Here is a 19,260-nt window from a genome sequence, read left to right on the forward strand (position 1 = left end):
TGTTATATTTCAGTCTTCTACGATGTATACGAAACAAAAATATAAATGCAACATGCAACAATTACAAAGATTTTATTGAATTACAGTTCATATAAGGAAATCAGTCAATTGAAATCAATTCATAAGGCCCTGATCTATGGATTTCACATGACTGGGAATACAGATACAGTGCATTCAGAAAGTATTCAGACCCCTTGACTTTTTCCATATTTTGATACATTACAGCCTTATTCTAAAATGTATTAAATTGTTGTTTTTTCCCTCATCAATCTACACACAATACCCCATAATGACCAAGCAAAAACAGTTTTTTTTAGAAATGTTTGCAAATGTATATATGAAACAAACCCTGAAATATCACATTTACATAAATATTCAGACCCTTTACTCAGTACTTTCTTGAAGCACCTTTGGCAGTGATTACAGCCTCAAGTCTTCTTGGGTATGACGCTACAAGCTTGGCACACCTGTATTTGGGGAGTTTCTCCCATTTTGTTCTGCAAGTTCTGTCAGGTTGGATGGGAAGCTTCGCTGCACAGCTATTTTCAGGTCTCTCCAGAGATGTTCAATCGGGTTCAAGTCCGAGCTCTGGCTGGGCCACTCAAGGACATTCAGAGACTAGTCCCGAAGCCACTCCTGCGTTGTCCTGTTAGAATGTGAACCTTCACCCCAGTCTGAGGTCCTGAGCTCTCTGGAGCAGGTTCTCATCAGGCATTTCTGTTTTTTTATTTGTAAAAATGTACAAAAAGTTATAAAAACCTGTTTTCGCTTTGTCATTATGGGGTATTGTGTGTAGATTGATGAGGAAATGTTTTCATTTAATCCATTTTAGAATAAGGCTGTTAACGTAACAAAATGTGGAAAAAGTCAAGGGGTCTGAATACTTTCCGAATGCACGGTATGCATCTGTTGGTCACATATAACTTTAAAAAAGGTAGAGGCGTGGGTCAGAAAACCAGTCAGTATCTGGTGTGACCACCATTTGCCTCATGCAGCGCGACACATCTCCTTCGCATAGAGTTGATCAGGCTGTTGATTGTGGCCTGTGGAATGTTGTCCCACTTCTCTTCAATGGCTGTGTGAAGTTGCTGGATATTGAAGGGAACTGGAACACTCTGTTATACACGTCGATCCAGAGCATCCCAAACATGCTCAATGGGTGACATGTCTGGTGAGTATGCAGGCCATGGAAGATCTGGGACATTTTCAGCTTCCAGGAATTGTGTACAGATCTTTGCGACATGGGGCCGTGCATTATCATGCTGAAACATGAGGTGATGGAGGCGGATGAATGGCATGACAATGGGTCTCAGGATCACGTCACGGTATCTCTGTGCATTCAAATTGCCATTGATAAAATGCAATTGTGTTCATTGTCCGTAGCTTATACCTGCCCATACCATAACACAACCGCCACCATGGGGCACTCTGTTCACAACGTTGACTTCAGCAAACCACTCACCCACACAACGCCATACACATGGCCTGCGTTTGTGAGGCCAGTTGGACGTACTGCCAAATTCTCTAAAACGACGTTGGAGGTGGCTTATGGTAGAGAATTTAACATTCAATTATCTGGCAACAGCTCAGGTGGACATTCCTGCAGTCAGCATGCCAATTGCACGCCCCCTCAAAACTTGAGACATCTGTGGCATTGTGTTGTGTGACAAAACTGCAAATTTTAAAGTGGCCTTTTATTGTCCCCAGCAAAAGGTGCACCTGTGTAATGATCATGCTGTTTAATCAGCTTCTTGATATGCCACACCTGTCAGGTGGATGGATTATCTTGGCAAAGGAAAAATACTCACTAACAGGGATCTGAACAAATGTGTGCACAAAATTTGATTTGAGAGAAATAAGCTTTTTGTACATATGGACAATTTCTGGGATCTTTTATTTCAGCTCATGAAACATGGGACCAACACGTTACATGTTGCATTTATATCTTTGTTCAGTATATATAAAGTGTAATACTGGAATGCAAACTCAAAATGTAATACATTTCAACTCTATATCTGACATGGTACAGGTGGCCATAACCATGTGCCCATTACCATGTGTGTGAGGTGTATACTTTTGTTTCAAAATAGATTTGTTTAAGACCACCAAAAAACACTCTGTGTGACCCTGATTTAGCCCTCTGCAGTAAAAGTTTAAGTAAATTGAATTACATTTTATATGATTCTCTACATAAAAGTCATGTTTATTTCAGCTATTTGTCAGTACAGTAGAGGGCTGTGCACACGTTCACACACACACACACACACACACACATTAATTAACATATCAAGTACACTCTTCTGTCTTTATCCAGATGACAAAGAGACCTTGACAGTCAGCTACACTACTAACAGTCAGAGATAATAACATTAGTCAACAGTTTATACACTCCAAACACACACACACACACACACACACACACACACACACACACACACACACACACACACACACACAGCTTTAACGTAAACATGTCAAAAGTTATTAATACAACAGTCAAACAAATAAGACATCACCATTTGCTGATGGCCTCAAGTACAACAACCAGTTGCATACTGTGAGTCAAATAAGGTTATGATCATTCAGATTTGTTCGGGAGAGGGTGGTCGAGGTGATAAAACTCCTGCCCATACTGCTGACCATCCAGGGCTAGAAAGCACCAGGGTCATGTTCATTAGGCACCAAACAGAAGAAAAGCTGATTGAAACATGGAGGGATTAACTGGACTTGTCCAATAAAAAACCCATGCTTGCGTTTCCAGTTCAAAACATTTTACACCTAATGAACCAGCAGTCGTATAGAGTTGACATGGAGGTGGTACAGGAAGTCAGCGTAGCTCGCTCCCCCGTTGGGACTCTTATCTTCTACCAGAAGGCGCTGTAGAGCCTCCTCACAGCTGTCCCCCTGCTTCACCACACGCAGCTGGGGAGAGGGGGGGGGGGGGGGGGGGAGAGACACACACACACGCAGTCAGTCAAACCTAAGATATTAGTCAGAGGTTATTTCGTGATAACTATTTAACTTCCTCTCTCCCATTTTCATGCCAACCCCAAAAAGGACGTTTTCCAGAGCCTCACCTTGCGGGTATAGGGTGTCTGTGAGTTCAGGGTGTCGATGAGTGACCTCACACTGACAGACAGAGGGTTGTCCAGCACAGGCAGCTTCGTCTGCACAGACACACACAAATATACATACTGTAAATACTGTAGATATCGAATTTAATCAGCAGTGGTCCTTTCACCTCTTTCACTAAGCATTTACGATGTATTCCACTTCCACGCCCTCATCCTTCACGTTCCCTCACTGACTTCCCTCTCACCCCTCTCCTCTCCTTCCCCCCTCTCTCACCTCTCCAGAGGGTAGTGTGGACAGACAGGTGATGTTGAAGAGTTGGACCAGGGAGGTGTTGGAGATGTTGTGGCCCACCCAGAGTAGCAGGACCAGGGGTCCGTGGACCAGGTGGAGACCTCCAGGGTCCAGGCTAGCAGCAGTGCAGCGAACAGCCTCCCCTAGGCTGAGAGGACAGGGAGGGCTGGAGGTATCGTCACCTACTGGCTGGAGGTGGAAGAGACATAATGGAGTCAGTGTGAGAGAGGGAGGGAGAGTGCTGTGACACAGAGAAACAGAGAAACAGAGGGACAGAGGGACAGAGGGACAGAGGAACAGAGGGACAGAGGGACAGAGGAACAGAGGGACAGAGGGACAGAGGGACAGAGGCACAGAGGAACAGAGGCACAGAGGAACAGAGGGACAGAGGCACAGAGGGACAGAGGGACAGAGGGACAGAGGGACAGAGGAACAGATGACAGAGGGACAGAGGGACAGAGGGACAGAGGGACAGAGGGACAGAGGAACAGAGGAACAGAGGGACAGAGGGACAGAGGGACAGATGTGGCTATGTATTTCTATCTCAATTATTCCATGTGATGTCGCCAATACCATCACTACCATAACCATCACACCCACCACCACCATCAACACCACCCCCCCCAACACCATCACCACCACCACCATCACCCCTTACTAGTGGTAGCAACAGAGGGTAGAAGTGTCCTGCTGTGGTCTTGGTATCCATGGAGACCACTTGGCTGCGGAGCTGCAGGCGTTGGTGTACTGAGCTGCGGAGGCCGGGTAGCAGAACTTCACTCTTCCTCAGGCTGTTGAGGTAGACTGGCAGGGCCTTCAGGTACTGGGGTAGGATCAGCTATAGTGAGATACACACAGAGATGCACACAGCTAACTCAGGCTGTTGAGGTAGACTTCAGGTACTGGGGAAGGACCAGCTAAGGACCCGCGACCCCATTTTGATAGCAAAAGGTTTTTGCGACCCCACTATGTAAAAAAAAAGGTGATGTAATGGTTTAAAGTGACTGAAATGCATCGGGAAGTTCAGAAGATCTTCTGTGTAGAAAGAAATCAGCATTGATGATGTTCTTATTCCCACAGTCTGATTTAGCACCTGGTCTTGTCCACTCTGATTTACATTTACATTTTAGTCATTTAGCAGACGCTCTTATCCAGAGCGACTTACAGTTAGTGAAACCCTTTTTTTAATCATTTGTTTTTATACTGGCCCCCCCTGGGAATCGAACCCACAACCCTGGCGTTGCAAACGCCATGCTCTATCAACTGAGCTACATCCCTGCCGGCCATTACCTCCCCTACCCTGGACGACGCTGGGCCAATTGTGCGCCGCCCATGAGTCTCCCGGTCGCGGCCGGCTGCGACAGAGCCTGGATTCGAACCAGGATCTCTAGTGGCACAGTTAGTACTGCGATGCAGTGCCTTAGACCACTGCGCCACTCAGGAGCTGATCTAATGAGGCTTGTGGGCTCAGTAATGGGAAACAGTACATGGCATACGTGTTCCAGAGAGTCTTATCTTTCAGTGATGGGGTCACAATATTTTGTGGCTTAAACCATACAAAAGAGCCACATTAGGAGAACAGAAACCGCTCTGTTTATTACAACCGCATCTAGCGGCTACAGGAGGTTACTGACGTAACCCCGGTTCTGTGAACAACACGCACATTTTTCTCTCACGACCCCGTTTTCAAATCAGGTGACCACACATGGGGCCGCGACCCCTAGTTTTGAAAACCCTGAGCTATAGTAGGATACACAAAGAGACAAGCACAGTCAACTCAGGCTGTTGAGGTAGACTGGCAGGGCCCCCAGGTACTGCGGAAGGACCACTAAAAGAGAAACATACAGAGAGAAAATCACCTAAGTTAAACCAGGCATAAAGGGCTATTTTTACTGCCTTGATGTTGTTTGAAGTTCTTCCTGCAAACTATTTTTAACCTTTACTAAATGGGAAACTCTTTTTACCCTTTACTAAATGGGAAACTCTTTTTACCCTTTACTAAATGGGAAACTCTTTTTACCCTTTACTAAATGGGAAACTCTTTTTACCCTTTACTAAATGGTAAACTCTTTTTACCCTTTACTAAATGAGAAATTAGAGGGGAAATACTGTATGTATGAGGAGCTTGAGGAAATATCCACAACAACCACATGAGCTCATGACAGGGAGAAAAGTGCTTTTGAAATCCATGATGTCCACTCACCTGTCCCGGGGACACAGAGGAGGAGCTGCAGTGTTTCCTATAGCAGGCCAGAGCCTCTGTTACCTCTGTCTGCAGTTCCTCTCTCAGCTCCTGTAGAGGACGCTCCAACACCGCACAGTACACTGAAGACGAGAGAGACAGAGACAGAGAGAGAGAGAGTGAGAGACCAAGAGACAGAGAGAGAGAGAGAGAGAGAGAGAGAGAGAGAGAGAGAGAGAGAGAGAGAGAGAGAGAGAGAGAGAGAGAGAGAGAGAGAGAGAGACTGAGAGACAGAGACAGAGAGACAGAGACCGAGAGAGACCGAGAGAGACCGAGAGAGACCGAGAGAGACCGAGAGACAGAGAGACAGAGAGACAGAGACAGAGACAGAGAGAGAGAGACCGAGAGACCGAGAGACCGAGACCGAGAGAGAGACCGAGAGACCGAGACCAAGAGAGAGAGAGAGAGAGAGAGAGAGAGAGAGAGAGAGAGAGAGAGAGAGAGAGAGAGAGAGAGAGAGACTACCATCAGTGTTCAGGCACTGTAAAAAAAACACCAATAGTGTTGACACTTTTCCCTGAGTTTCTGTAAAGAGTCATCATTAATCTGGCTGCCAGGACTGGGTAGAAGGGTTCCTCTACTTTAACCCTATCCAATGGATACAATTCTTATCTATGCTTTCAAATCAGTAATTTCCTACAGTAAGTTTTCTAGACTGGAGGTTAGGGTTAGGGTTAAGGTTAGTCAGTGAATGGTCTCTTCTTGCAGTAGAAGGTTAGGGTTAAGGTTAAGGTTAGTCAGTGAGTGATCTTACTCTTCTTGCAGTAGAAGGTGAGCAGGGTCTGGGCCTGGCAGTTACAGAAGGTGTCCAGTAGGTGGCGTGAGCAGCACAGAGACAGACTGTGGACCCTGGTCCTCCTCTCTCCCTGCTGGCTGGTGTAGGACAGGACCGTCTTAGGAGAGAATTAAAGGGTAACAATATCGTTAACATGTTGTAAAGCTTCATACCATGTCTCATAACTTAAGACATAATACAACAGTGTTGACAAATACATTTACATGTTGCAGTATTCTGACCTTATGACTTGGCTTTCTAGACCATTTACATTCAGCAGTATTCTGACCTTATGACCTGGCTCTCTAGACCATTTACATGTTGCAGTATTCTGACCTTATGACCTGGCTCTCTAGACCATTTTAGATCAGCAACTGTCACAAAGTGCTTCTACTGCAAAACTCCACCCACCTGTACGACCACGCCCCTCTTCTCGTCCAGAGCTCTGCTGTGTGTTAACTCAACGGCCAGCGTTGTCCGCCAATCAAGGGTTGCCATGGTGACGTGGGCGGGGTTGGGCCCAGGGACGAACGAGCCATAACACCCTGACACACGCAGGTCTGGAGGGACAGAGATCAATAACTTTATCAGACAGAACACCTGTCTATCATCCCCATGTCTTGGTAGTGGGACTTGGGCAGACACAACGAGAGAATCACACAGGGCAGAGACTCAGGGGGAATGCTAATATGGTATAAATCTCAAGTAACTAATTCAATCAAATTGATCAAAACAGGATAATTCTTTATTCGGTTAAAAATCAACAAGGAGGCTATCTTAACAGATAAAAACATCTTCCTCTGTGCCACATACATTCCCCCCTCAGAGTCACCCTACTTCAATGAAGAGTTTCTCCATTCTAGAGGGGGAGATTAGTCACTTTCAGGCCCAAGGCAACGTGCTGGTCTGTGGAGACCTGAATGCTAGAACAGCAGAAGAACTAGACACTATTAACAGTCATGGGGACAAACACCTACCGGGAAGCAATAACCTTTCCCTCCCCACATACCCCCCCCAGAAACAACTATGACAAAGTGAAAAACAAAAATGGAGTACAGCTCCTGAAGCTCTGTCGAACACTGGGTCTGTACATAGTCAATGGTAGGCTAAGAGGGGACTCTTTTGGTAGGTACACCTATAGCTCATCCCTTGGCAGCAGTACTGTAGACTACTTCATCACCGACCTCAACCCAGAGTCTCTCAGAGCCTTCACAGTCAGCCCACTAACACCTCTCTCAGACCACAGTAAAATCACAGTGTATCTGAGAAGAGCAGAACCCAACCATGAAGCATCACGGCCCAATAAATTACATGGTACTAAACAGGCCTATAGATGGAGTGCAAACAGTACAGAAATCTACCATAAAGCAATTAGTAGCCAAAAAATACAATCTCTCCTGGACAACTTTTTAGCCTTAACATTCTCCTACAGCAATGAAGGTGTAAATTTGGCTGTTTGGGACATAAACTTTATATTTGACAAATTAGCCTCCTTGGCTAATCTAAAGAAACATAAGAGCAACCCCAAAATAATAGATAATGAAAAATTGTTTGATAATGTTTGCAAAAATCTAAGAAAGTAATTGAGAAATATATCTAATCAAAAACACAGAGACCCAGACAACAAAAATATACGCCTTCAATATGGGGAAACACTGAAGCAATACAAACACACCCTAAGAACAAAAAAATAACCGCACATTATAAATCAGCTGGATGTGATTGAGGAATCCATAGAATCAAACCACTTCTGGGAGAATTGGAATAAATTTAACAAACCTCATCATGAGGAATTGGCTATCCAAAATGGGGATATGTGGAGAAATCACTTTGCAAACCTCTACAGCAATATAACAAAGAGCCCAGAACAACAAGATATACAGGAAAAATTACAAATCTTTGAATCAGCAGTCAAAGACTATCAGAATCATGTGGATACCCCAATTACAGAACAATAATTATTGCAAAAACGTTGCACTCTCCAACCCAAAAAGGCCTATGGTGCTGATTGTATTTTAAATGAAATTATCAAATATACAGATCACAAACTCAAATTGGCTATCCTCAAACTCTTCAACATTATCCTAACTGCAGGAATTTCCCCCGGTATTTGGAACCAAGGATTGATCACACCAATTTATAAAAATGGAGACAAATTTGACCCAAATAATTAGAGGAATTTGCATTAACAGCAACTTGGGGAAAATTCTCTGCAGTATCATAAACAGCAGACTACATCATTTCCTTGATGAACACGACGTCCTAAGCAGAAGCCAGATTGGATTCTTTTTTTTATTATCGTACAACAGACCACATTTACACCCTCCACACTCTAATTGACAAACAAGTAAACCAAAACAATGGCAAAATCTACTCGTGTTTTGTAGACTTCAAGAAAGCATTTGATTCAATTTGGCACTAAGGTCTTTTTTACAAACTAATAGAAAGTGGTATTGGAGGGAAAACATATGATGTTATTAAATCAATGTACACTAAAAACAAATGTGTGGTTAAAATTGGAAACAAGCAAACATACTTCTTCTCTCAGGGATGTGGAGTGAAACAGGGCTGCCCAATAAGTCCAACACTATTTAACATCTACATTAATGAATTGGCAAAAAAATTAGAAGAATCGGCAGCACCTGGTTTCACCCTACACAACACTGAAATCAATTGTCTGCTGTACGCAGATGACCTGGTGCTACTGTCTCCCACTAAGGAGGGGTTACAGCAGCATCTAGATCATCTGCACAGGTTCTGTTAATCAAAAGAAATACGAATATAATGATATACCAAAAAAGGTCCGGAAATCAGGATGACAAATATACATTCTATTTGGACACAGTTCTATTAGAACACACCAAAAATTACACATATCTAGGACTAAATATTAGCAACACAGGTAGCTTTCACATGGCTGTGAGTGAGCTGAGAGACAAAGCAAGAAGAGCATTATATGCCATTAAAAGGAATATTAAAATCGAAATCCCAATTAGAATCTGGCTCAAAATGTTCCAATCGGTTATAGAACCAATTGCTCTATATGGCAGTGAAGTATGGGGTCCGCTCTCTAATAATGAATTTACCAAATGGGACAAACATCCAATCGAAATACTGCATGCAGAGCAGAATTGGGCCAATACCCCCTCCTTATTCAAATAGAAAAAAGAGCCATCAAATTTTACAACCATCTAAAAACAAGTGACCCTAAAACATTCCATCACACAGCTCTACTATGTCAAGAGATGAAACAAGAGAAGAGTCCTCTCAGCCAGCTGGTTCTGAGGCTCAGTTCACTAACCAAAACTAATCTCATAGAGCCTCAGGACAGCATTCAGAAAATCTGGCCCAACCAAATCATCACAAAGCAAAAAGAAAAATATATCACCTATTGGAAAGACACCACAAATAATCAAAGTAAACTTCAATGCTATTTGGCTCTAAACAGACAGTACATGGTGGCAGACTATCTGACTACTGTGACTGACAGAAAACTGAGGAAAACAATGACTAGGTACAGACTCAGTGAACACAGTCTGGCTATAGAGACCGGTCGTCATAGGCAAACCTGGCTGCCCAGAGAGGACAGGCTGTGCTCACTCTGCTCCAGGGGAGAGGTAGAGACAGAGCTGCATTTCCTATTACACTGTGACAAATACTCAGACCTACGAGAATCTTTCTTTCCCAAAATTATCATTCAGTACAAAGAATTTGAAACTATAAAAGAGCCAAAATGTGCAATTTTGACAGCCAAATATGTGTCCTCCTGCCACAACCTGAGGGACAGCCAGTGAAAAGTGTAATGTAATGTCAATAATATTTCCTGTTTTGTTTTGGCTTTCATACCATGTAATGTGTCTTCTCAGTCATGTTGAGATTGGTCGACTACTATTACTTTAATGTATTGTTATTCTCATTAATATTGTTGTAGTTGCTGTTAATGGTAATCCCATTTCCACTACTACTATTATTATTGCTGTTGGTCCCACCATTTGTTATATGTATACTTTGACAATGTAAGTAATTTAACTTGCCATGTCAATAAAGTATATTAGAAAGAAAGAAAGAAAGAAAGAAAGAAAGAAAGAAAGAAAGAAAGAAAGAAAGAAAGAAAGAGACAGACAGAGAGAGACAGAGACAGAGATAAAGACAGAGACAGAGAGAGACGGAGACAGAGGGAAGGAGAGGTCTGGTCTTACCTTTACTGACGTGTACACTGAGTGTGGCCCTAAAGCCCGTCTCTGTCTCTACAGTCCTCCTCAGGTCACTGCTGAAACGCTCCCTGTCCAACTCTCCCTGAAACATCAGTCAGAATAGTGAATTAGAATTGTGCACCCCAAACTAAGGGCGTTTTCACATATGACATTTGGTTCCTTTGTTCGGTTTCCTGGAGTGTTTGTGAGAATTTTACAAATATGTTTTGCTTTGCGAGATGCACATTCTACATGACGTTAGCAAGCTATCTTGTTTACAATGGGCAAAAGGTTCCACGCGACTCTCCCTGCTGCGTCACAATACCTGGTACTTTGGTCCTGGATCTTGGACCAGCTCCTCACGCAGGTCCAGGATTGGTTTCAGCCATGGTTCATTTGCGTTTCATACATGCGTTATAGCGCAGATCAGGGTACCAAACACTCTAGTATCTGGATCATACAGAGATACACTATATATACAAAAGTATGTGGACACCCTTTCAAATTAGTGGATTCGGCTATTTCAGCCACAACCGTTGCTGACAGGTGTATAAAATCGAGCACACAGCCATGCAATCTCCATAGACAAACATTGGCAGTAGAATGGCCTTACTGAAGAGCTCAGTGACTTTCAATGTGGCACCGCCATAGGATGCCACATTTCCAACAAGTCAGTTCGTCAAATTTCTGCTAGAGCTGCCCCGGTCAACTGTAAGTGCTGTTATTGTGAAGTGGAAACGTCTAGGAGCAACAATGGCTCGTCCGCGAAGTGGTAGGCCACACAAGCTCACAGAACGGAATCGGCGAGTGCTGAAGCGCGTAGTGAAAAAAAATGGTCTGTCCTCGGTTGCAACACTGACAACGGAGTTCCAAACCTCCTCTGGAAGCAACGTCAGCACAATAACTGTTCGTCGGGAGCTTCATGAAATGGGTTTCCATGGCCGAGCAGCCACACACAAGCCTAAGATCACCATGTGCAATGCCAAGCATCGGCTAGAGTGGTGTAAAGCTCTCCGACAGTGGACTTCACCATCTGGCAGTCCGACAGACGAATCTGGGTTTGGCGGATGCCAGGAGAACGCTACCTGCCCCAATGCATAGTGCCAACTGTAAAGTTTGGTGGAGGAGGAATAATGGTCTGGGGCTGTTTTTCATGGTTCGGGCTAGGCCCCTTAGTTCTAGTGAAGGGAAATCTTAACGCTACAGCATACAATGGCATTCTAGACGATGCTGTGCTTCCAACTTTGTGGCAACAGTTTGGGGAAGGCCCTTTCCTGTTTAAGCATGACACTGCCCCCGTGCACAAAGCGAGGTCCATACAGAAATGGTTTGTCGAGATCGGTGTGGAACGAATTGGAACGTGACTGCAAGACAGGCCTAATCGCACAACATCAGTGCCCGACCTCTCTAATGCTCTTGTGGCTGAATGGAAGCAAGTTCCCACAGCAATGTTCCAACATCTAGTGGAAAGCCTTCCCAGAAGAGTGGAGGCTGTTATAGTAGCAAAGGGGGGACCAACTCCATATGAATTCCCATGATTTTGGAATGAGATGTTCGACGAGCAGGTGTCCACATACTTTTGGTCATGTAGTGTATATGAAAGCGCCCTAAGGTCATTTCACAACATTCCACATTAGAAATTAATGGCAGCAGTGTTTAGATTACATTTTTTTTTACATGAACAGTGTTTATACTCAGCTTATGTCAAATTAGTGTGGTTCCTTTTTATTTCGCTGGTCAGACTCTATCTCAACCGGTGTTCAGCATTTAGCCACATGTAGCATTGCTACATTCCTAAATGTCTGGTCTGGTACCTGGAGACTGTGGTAGCAGTGCAGCTCTCCACCTGTCAGGTAAGGAACATGTCCCGGCCAAGCCCCGCCCACATTCTGCTGGGCGAACACAAACAGGTGCACACCACAGCCCTGACTGACACACTCCTTAGCCAATGAGACAGCATGGTCCGGGGGCTGAAACAGAGACTGGGATACAAAGCAGAGAGAGAGAGAGAAGATAGGGTTAAATTACTGAACGTGTGTGTGTGTGTGTGTGTGTGTGTGTTTGTGTGTGTGTTACCTTTGGTTTGTTGGAGCTGAAGAAACCAGAGGAGTTGTGTGTGTGTGTTCCCTCGGTGAAGGGAGCGGTGTGGAAGACCAGCAGCTTGCCAGGACAACCCACCTCCTGCACGGTGAGAAGAGAAGCCCTTGCGTTATATCTCTACTAGTGAGTTTCTCAGAACAATTCTATACTCTTCTTCAGAGATGGTGTGTGTGTTAGTGAGAGGTTCTTACCTTTAGAATGGCCAGTCCAGCCTTGACAGGCAGCTCCAAGAGAACTCCACTGGCCTCCTCAAACTCTGCACTGAACAGAGGGATACGCTGCAGAACACTACACAACCCAGAGAGGAAAGGTTGACTCAATTAAAGCAATCATTGTATGCATTAAGGGATGCTTTTATAATATTATAGCCAAGTTAATACTTTTCTGCAGGGTTAGAATTCTATGTTGACACTTTGTCTGGACTGATGTCAACATCTGGAATGCTTATTGGCAATCGCTGATTTGTTCTGAGTGTGCTTAGCTAGTATACGCAGTCAGCAGGCACACATACTTGACTGCCCTAGCTATGTTTCTGTGTTATACTGTACACTCTTAGAACAAAGGGTTCCAAAAGGGTTCTTCAGCTGTCCCCACAGGATAACCATTTTTGGTTCCAGGTTGAACCATTTTTGGTTCCAGGTTTAACCCTTTTGGGTTCCATGTAGAGCCCTTTGTGGAAATGGTTCTACATAGAACCAAAAAGGGTTCTATCTGGAACCAAAAAGAGTTCTACCTGGAACCAAAAAGGGTTATTCAAAGGGTTCTCCTATGGGGACAGCTGAAGAACCATTTTAGGTTCTAGATAGCACTTTTTTTTTTAAAGAGTGTCGAACCTACCTGTCGATACTGTCTATGCAGTCTTTGAGTGGCACCAGAAGCCCCTCCCTCACAGGAAGCTGCAGGTCCTCTGTCTCCGTGACAACCAGCATGTGTGGGCGGGACAGGGCAGGGCTGAGGTCATAGAGGTGGATCCGGCTGTCATAGGTCATCAACCCCACACGGACATCTGATTGGACCGCACCTTCCTCCCTTAAACAAACCAAGAGGGATCTCACTAAGTATGACATCATGTGTGTGTGTGTGTGTGTGTGTGTGTGTGTGTGTGTGTGTGTGTGTGTGTGTGTGTGTGTGTGTGTGTGTGTGTGTGTTTTACCGGTTTAGTGATGTGAGTAGAGAACGTAGCTGCTGACTGATGAGCTCCAGTTGTCCTCCTCTCAGAGCTGCAGCAGACACATCAACAGCCAGGAGCAACACAGCAGCAGGCACATCCTGTTGACTGTCCAGTATTTCATAGGAGCCCAGACTGAGCTCAGGTCTCTGCTCTCTGTCCACTCTGTTCCCCTCTACTCCCTGTGTGGGCTGGTAATGCTGCCACCCAACTGAGAGACAGAGGGCGAGAGAGAGAGAGAGAGAGAGAGAGAGAGAGAGAGAGAGAGAGAGAGAGAGAGAGAGAGAGGGGAGGGGAGGGGAGGGAGAGAGAGAGACAAGGGGGAGGGAGAGAAAGAGAGAGAGAGGGGGAAGGAGAGCGAGAGAGAGACGTGGGGAGAGAGAGAAAGAGAGACGGGGAGGGAGAGAGCGCGAGAGAGAGACGGGGGAGGGAGAGAGAGAGGGCGAGAGAGATGGGGGAGGGAGAGAGAGAGAGTAAAAGCATAACGATTAGGTGGGAGAGACAGAGAGTGAAGGCAGACAGAAACAGAGGGAACATGAGTTATGTAAAGGAGAATAAGAGAAGGGCAGGGAGAGAGAAAGAGATGGAGACAACAAGTGCTGTGTTCCAGTCTGAGAAGACAACAGAAGACATTGAGCAGGATAAATGTCTCTTACCTTCACAGAGTTTCCCACAGAATGGGCAGTAGAATCTCTGTCCACAGTCCTGCCATCCCATAGCTGAACACATGTAGGCCCCACACTCCCCACAGCCCTTTACAGTGTCTGCCTCCATACACACAGACAGGGGGCGCTGGAGAGCACAACACAACAAGGGAACAGGATTCACAAGCCAGACAGACTCTAGTGGTTCTCTATTCTCAATATAGTGATGGCTTAACTCTTATTTGTTTTATCAATAGGTCCCACCAGCCCTTTCTTTTATTTAATGTATTTTTCTTTTTAGTGAGACTAGCCTGGGCCAACTCTCTGATTCAGAGGGGTTGGGTTAACACTAGAACCGCCATAGGCCAACGGCCACTGACATTTGATTTTGTAAAAAAAAAATGTGCCCCCAAAAAAGCTATGTCCAGCTTCTTCCCTGATTTTTACAAAATGTTTGAATTTTACACTACTCATTTGTCAGAATGTTGAAATCACAAACAGAAAAGTATTTAGAGCCTTTTTTACCTATTCCTGATTTAACCCGCCAAGATAATGTGCTGTAGGAAGTTGGTACCCAGACAAGATAATGTGCTGTAGGAAGTTGGTACCCAGACAAGATAATGTGCTGTAGGAAGTTGGTACCCAGCCAAGATAATGTGCTGTAGGAAGTTGGTACCCAGCCAAGATAATGTGCTGTAGGACGTTGGTACCCAGCCAAGATAATGTGCTGTAGGACGTTGGTACCCAGCCAAGATAATGTGCTGTAGGAAGTTGGTACCCAGCCAAGATAATGTGCTGTAGGATGTTGGTACCCAGACAAGATAATGTGCTGTAGGACGTTGGTACCCAGACAAGATAATGTGCTGTAGGACGTTGGTACCCAGCCAAGATAATGTGCTGTAGGATGTTGGTACCCAGCCAAGATAATGTGCTGTAGGATGTTGGTACCCAGCCAAGATAATGTGCTGTAGGATGTTGGTACCCAGACAAGATAATGTGCTGTAGGATGTTGGTACCCAGACAAGATAATGTGCTGTAGGAAGTTGGTACCCAGCCAAGATAATGTGCTGTAGGATGTTGGTACCCAGACAAGATAATGTGCTGTAGGACGTTGGTACCCAGCCAAGATAATGTGCTGTAGGATGTTGGTACCCAGACAAGATAATGTGCTGTAGGATGTTGGTACCCAGCCAAGATAATGTGCTGTAGGATGTTGGTACCCAGCCAAGATAATGTGCTGTAGGATGTTGGTACCCAGCCAAGATAATGTGCTGTAGGATGTTGGTACCCAGCCAAGATAATGTGCTGTAGGAAGTTGGTACCCAGCCAAGATAATGTGCTGTAGGATGTTGGTACCCAGACAAGATAATGTGCTGTAGGACGTTGGTACCCAGCCAAGATAATGTGCTGTAGGATGTTGGTACCCAGACAAGATAATGTGCTGTAGGATGTTGGTACCCAGCCAAGATAATGTGCTGTAGGATGTTGGTACCCAGCCAAGATAATGTGCTGTAGGATGTTGGTACCCAGCCAAGATAATGTGCTGTAGGATGTTGGTACCCAGCCAAGACAATGTGCTGTAGGACGTTGGTACCCAGCCAAGACAATGTGCTGTAGGATGTTGGTACCCAGCCAAGATAATGTGCTGTAGGACGTTGGTACCCAGCCAAGATAATGTGCTGTAGGACGTTGGTACCCAGCCAAGATAATGTGCTGTAGGACGTTGGTACCCAGCCAGGCGCTAATGCGTCTCTCTCTCCTCACTGAATAAATGACAAATGGATGAATGGGCGATAATTGTGCACATTACTTCACAATTGAATATAAATGAGTCCTAACAATGACAAGGTGAATGAAGAGGTCGATTTCATTTAGAAAGACAATAGTGTAATGATGAGTTTGTGGTATGAATATTTATCAGCAGCAAATAATTTGACCCCGCGCCTTGGCGGTTGATCCCGTTCTCTTTACGTTTTACTTTGTAGAAATAAGCTGTTATGGGACAGTTTTACTTACTATAACTATTACTATATAACTCTATTACTAATCAAATGTACAGTTGAAGTCGGAAGTTTACATACACTTAGGTTGGAGTCATTAAAACCAGTTTTTCAACCACTCCACACATTTCTTGTTAACAAACTATAGTTTTGGCAAGTCGGTTAGGACATCTACTTTGTGCATGACACAAGTAATTTTTCCAACAATTGTTTACGGACAGATTATTTCACTTACAATTCACTGTATCACAATTCCAGTGGGTCAGAAGTTTACATACACTAAGTTGACTGTGCCTTTAAACAGCTTGGAAAATTCCAGAAAATGATGTCATTGCTTTAGAAGCTTCTGAAAGGCTAATTGACATCATTTGAGTCAATTGGAGGTGTACCTGTGGATGTATCTCCACGCAGCCGTCATACCGTTCAGGAAGGAGACACGATCTGTCTCCTAGAGATGAACGTACTTTGGTGCGAAAACTGCAAATCAATCCCAGAACAACAGCAAAGTACCTTGTGAAGATGCTGGAGGAAACAGGTACAAAGGTATCTATATCCACAGTAAAACGAGTCCTATATCGACATAACCTGAAAGGCCGCTCAGCACGGAAGAAGCCACTGTTCCAAAACCTCCATAAAAAAAACAGACTACGGTTTGCAACAGCACATGCGGACAAAGATTGTACTTTTTGGAGAAATGTTCTCTGGTCTGATGAAACAAAAATAGAACTGTTTGGCCATAATGACCATTGTTATGTTTGGAGGAAAAAGGGGGAGCTTGCAACCCTAAGAACACCATCCCAACCGTGAAGCACGGGGGTGGCAGCATCATGCTGTGGGGGTGCTTTGCTGCAGGAGGGACTGGTGCACTTCACAAAATAGATGGCATCATGAGGAAGGAAAATTATGGGGATATATTGGAGCAACATCTCAAGACATCAGTCAGGAAGTAAAGCTTGGTCGCAAATGGGCCTTCAAAATGGACAATGACCCCAAGCATACTTCCAAAGTTGTGGGAAAATGGCTTAAGGACAACAAAGTCAAGGTATTGGAGTGGCCATCACAAAGCCCTGACCTCAATCCTATAGAAAATGTGTGGGCAGAACTGAAAGAGCGTGTGCGAGCAAGGAGGCCTACAAAACCTGACTCAGTTACACCAGCTCTGTCAGGAGGAATGGGCCAAAATTCACCCAACTTATTGTGGGAAGCTTGTGGAAGGCTACCCGAAACGTTTGACCCAAGTTAAACAATTTAAAGGCAATGCTACCAAATACTAATTGAGTGTATGTAAACTTCTGACCCACTAGGAATGTGATGAAATAAATAAAAGCTGAAATAAATCATTCTCTGTACTATTATTCTGACATTTCACATTCTTAAAATAAAGTGGTGATCCTAACTGACCTAAGACAGGGCATTTTTACTAGGATTAAATGTCAGGAATTGTGAAAAACTGAGTTTAAATGTATTTGGCTAAGGTGTATGTAAACTTCTGACTTCAACTGTATTTTAAGCTACACAAAAACATGGTAAATGTTGCAGTAGGACTTTAGAATAATCCAAAACATATCCTTGACTCTATCCAGCAAAGCAAACGATGCCAGCCCACTGAATGAATGACAAATGGTTGGAATCGGCAATAACTGTGCAAGTTACTTCACAATCTAATTTAAAGTAGGCCTATCTGAATGATGAGGGTGAAGAGGTTGATGTAATTTAGAACAACAGTAGTGTAATGAAGAATCTCAAATATTAAATATATTTTGATTTGTTTAACACTTTTTTGGTTACTACATGATTCCATATGTGTTATTTCATAGTTTGGATGTCTTCACTATTATTCTACAATGTAGAAAATAGTAAAAATAAAGAAAAACACTTGAATGAGTAGGTGTTCTAAAACTTTTGACTGGTAGTGTATATTACCATATTCTGCAGTTTCTATTACACTTAACTCCCATAATTCAAGAGCTGCAGCTCTATTTCCACATTTAACTTTTTCCAAGAATATCCGTGCAGTCCATTCATTCAGCACATGACCACTCGTGTTGCAGCATTGCTCTGGCTACTAAGCAAAAACTAGTAACATAATAAACTTAAAATTCAAATATGCTATTTATTTATGCAATTCATCCTTTACAACTGTTCATGCACTGGTGCTTCTGTTAAGGAATACAGCAAATCATTTCACCTGAACACCTGGCTGGTTATATTATTATATTTGTAGTTTCTACTTTGTCAAAAGAAGCTGTGACTGGACTTTATTAATGACATTTACATCATTTAGCAGACGCTCTTATCCAGAGCGACTTACAGTTAGTGAATACATATTTTTTTATACTGGCCCCCCGTGGGAATCAAACCCACAACCCTGGCATTGCAAACGCCATGCTCTATCAACTGAGCTACATCCCTGCCGGCCATTCCCTCCCCTACACTGGACGACGCTGGGCCAATTGTGCGCCGCCCATGAGTCTCTCGGTCGCGGCCGGCTGCGACAGAGCCTGGATTCGAACCAGGATCTCTAGTGGCACAGTTAGCACTGCGATGCAGTGCCTTAGACCACTGCGCCACTCAGGAGTACAATCAAATCTACAAATAAAGTTGATCAAATGGATTACACTATGTTTTTATTGTAAGGGAAACGAAAATAGGCTATATGTCCAGGTTTTTTCGAGGACTTTGTAGAATTATACAAAACATATCCTTGACTCTTATATAAACAAATAACTATTGTTGTTATTTTTGTAAATTTGGTATATTTCCACAAATATT

At 43.9% G+C, this 19,260-nt stretch overlaps 1 protein-coding gene across 1 annotated transcript in view; it reads right to left on the reverse strand.

Annotated features, from left to right (window-relative positions):
* Positions 1 to 1,877: 1,877 nt before the first annotated feature.
* The window catches only part of LOC311144560 (protein transport protein Sec24C-like), a 21,959-nt gene continuing 4,576 nt past the window's right edge, over positions 1,878 to 19,260 (reverse strand). The window contains 14 exon segments of the mRNA XM_084180595.1: positions 1,878 to 2,922; positions 3,078 to 3,167; positions 3,349 to 3,555; positions 4,025 to 4,204; positions 5,570 to 5,691; positions 6,363 to 6,501; positions 6,795 to 6,943; positions 10,583 to 10,679; positions 12,391 to 12,558; positions 12,653 to 12,757; positions 12,868 to 12,964; positions 13,514 to 13,705; positions 13,830 to 14,055; positions 14,501 to 14,636. Of these exon segments, the coding sequence (XP_084036721.1) occupies positions 2,779 to 2,922; positions 3,078 to 3,167; positions 3,349 to 3,555; positions 4,025 to 4,204; positions 5,570 to 5,691; positions 6,363 to 6,501; positions 6,795 to 6,943; positions 10,583 to 10,679; positions 12,391 to 12,558; positions 12,653 to 12,757; positions 12,868 to 12,964; positions 13,514 to 13,705; positions 13,830 to 14,055; positions 14,501 to 14,636 (2,052 nt within the window). The 3' untranslated portion in view covers positions 1,878 to 2,778.

Source organism: Coregonus lavaretus (genome assembly GCF_964263955.1).
Source record: "Coregonus lavaretus genome assembly, chromosome: 17".
NCBI classification, from domain to species: Eukaryota; Metazoa; Chordata; class Actinopteri; order Salmoniformes; family Salmonidae; genus Coregonus; species Coregonus lavaretus.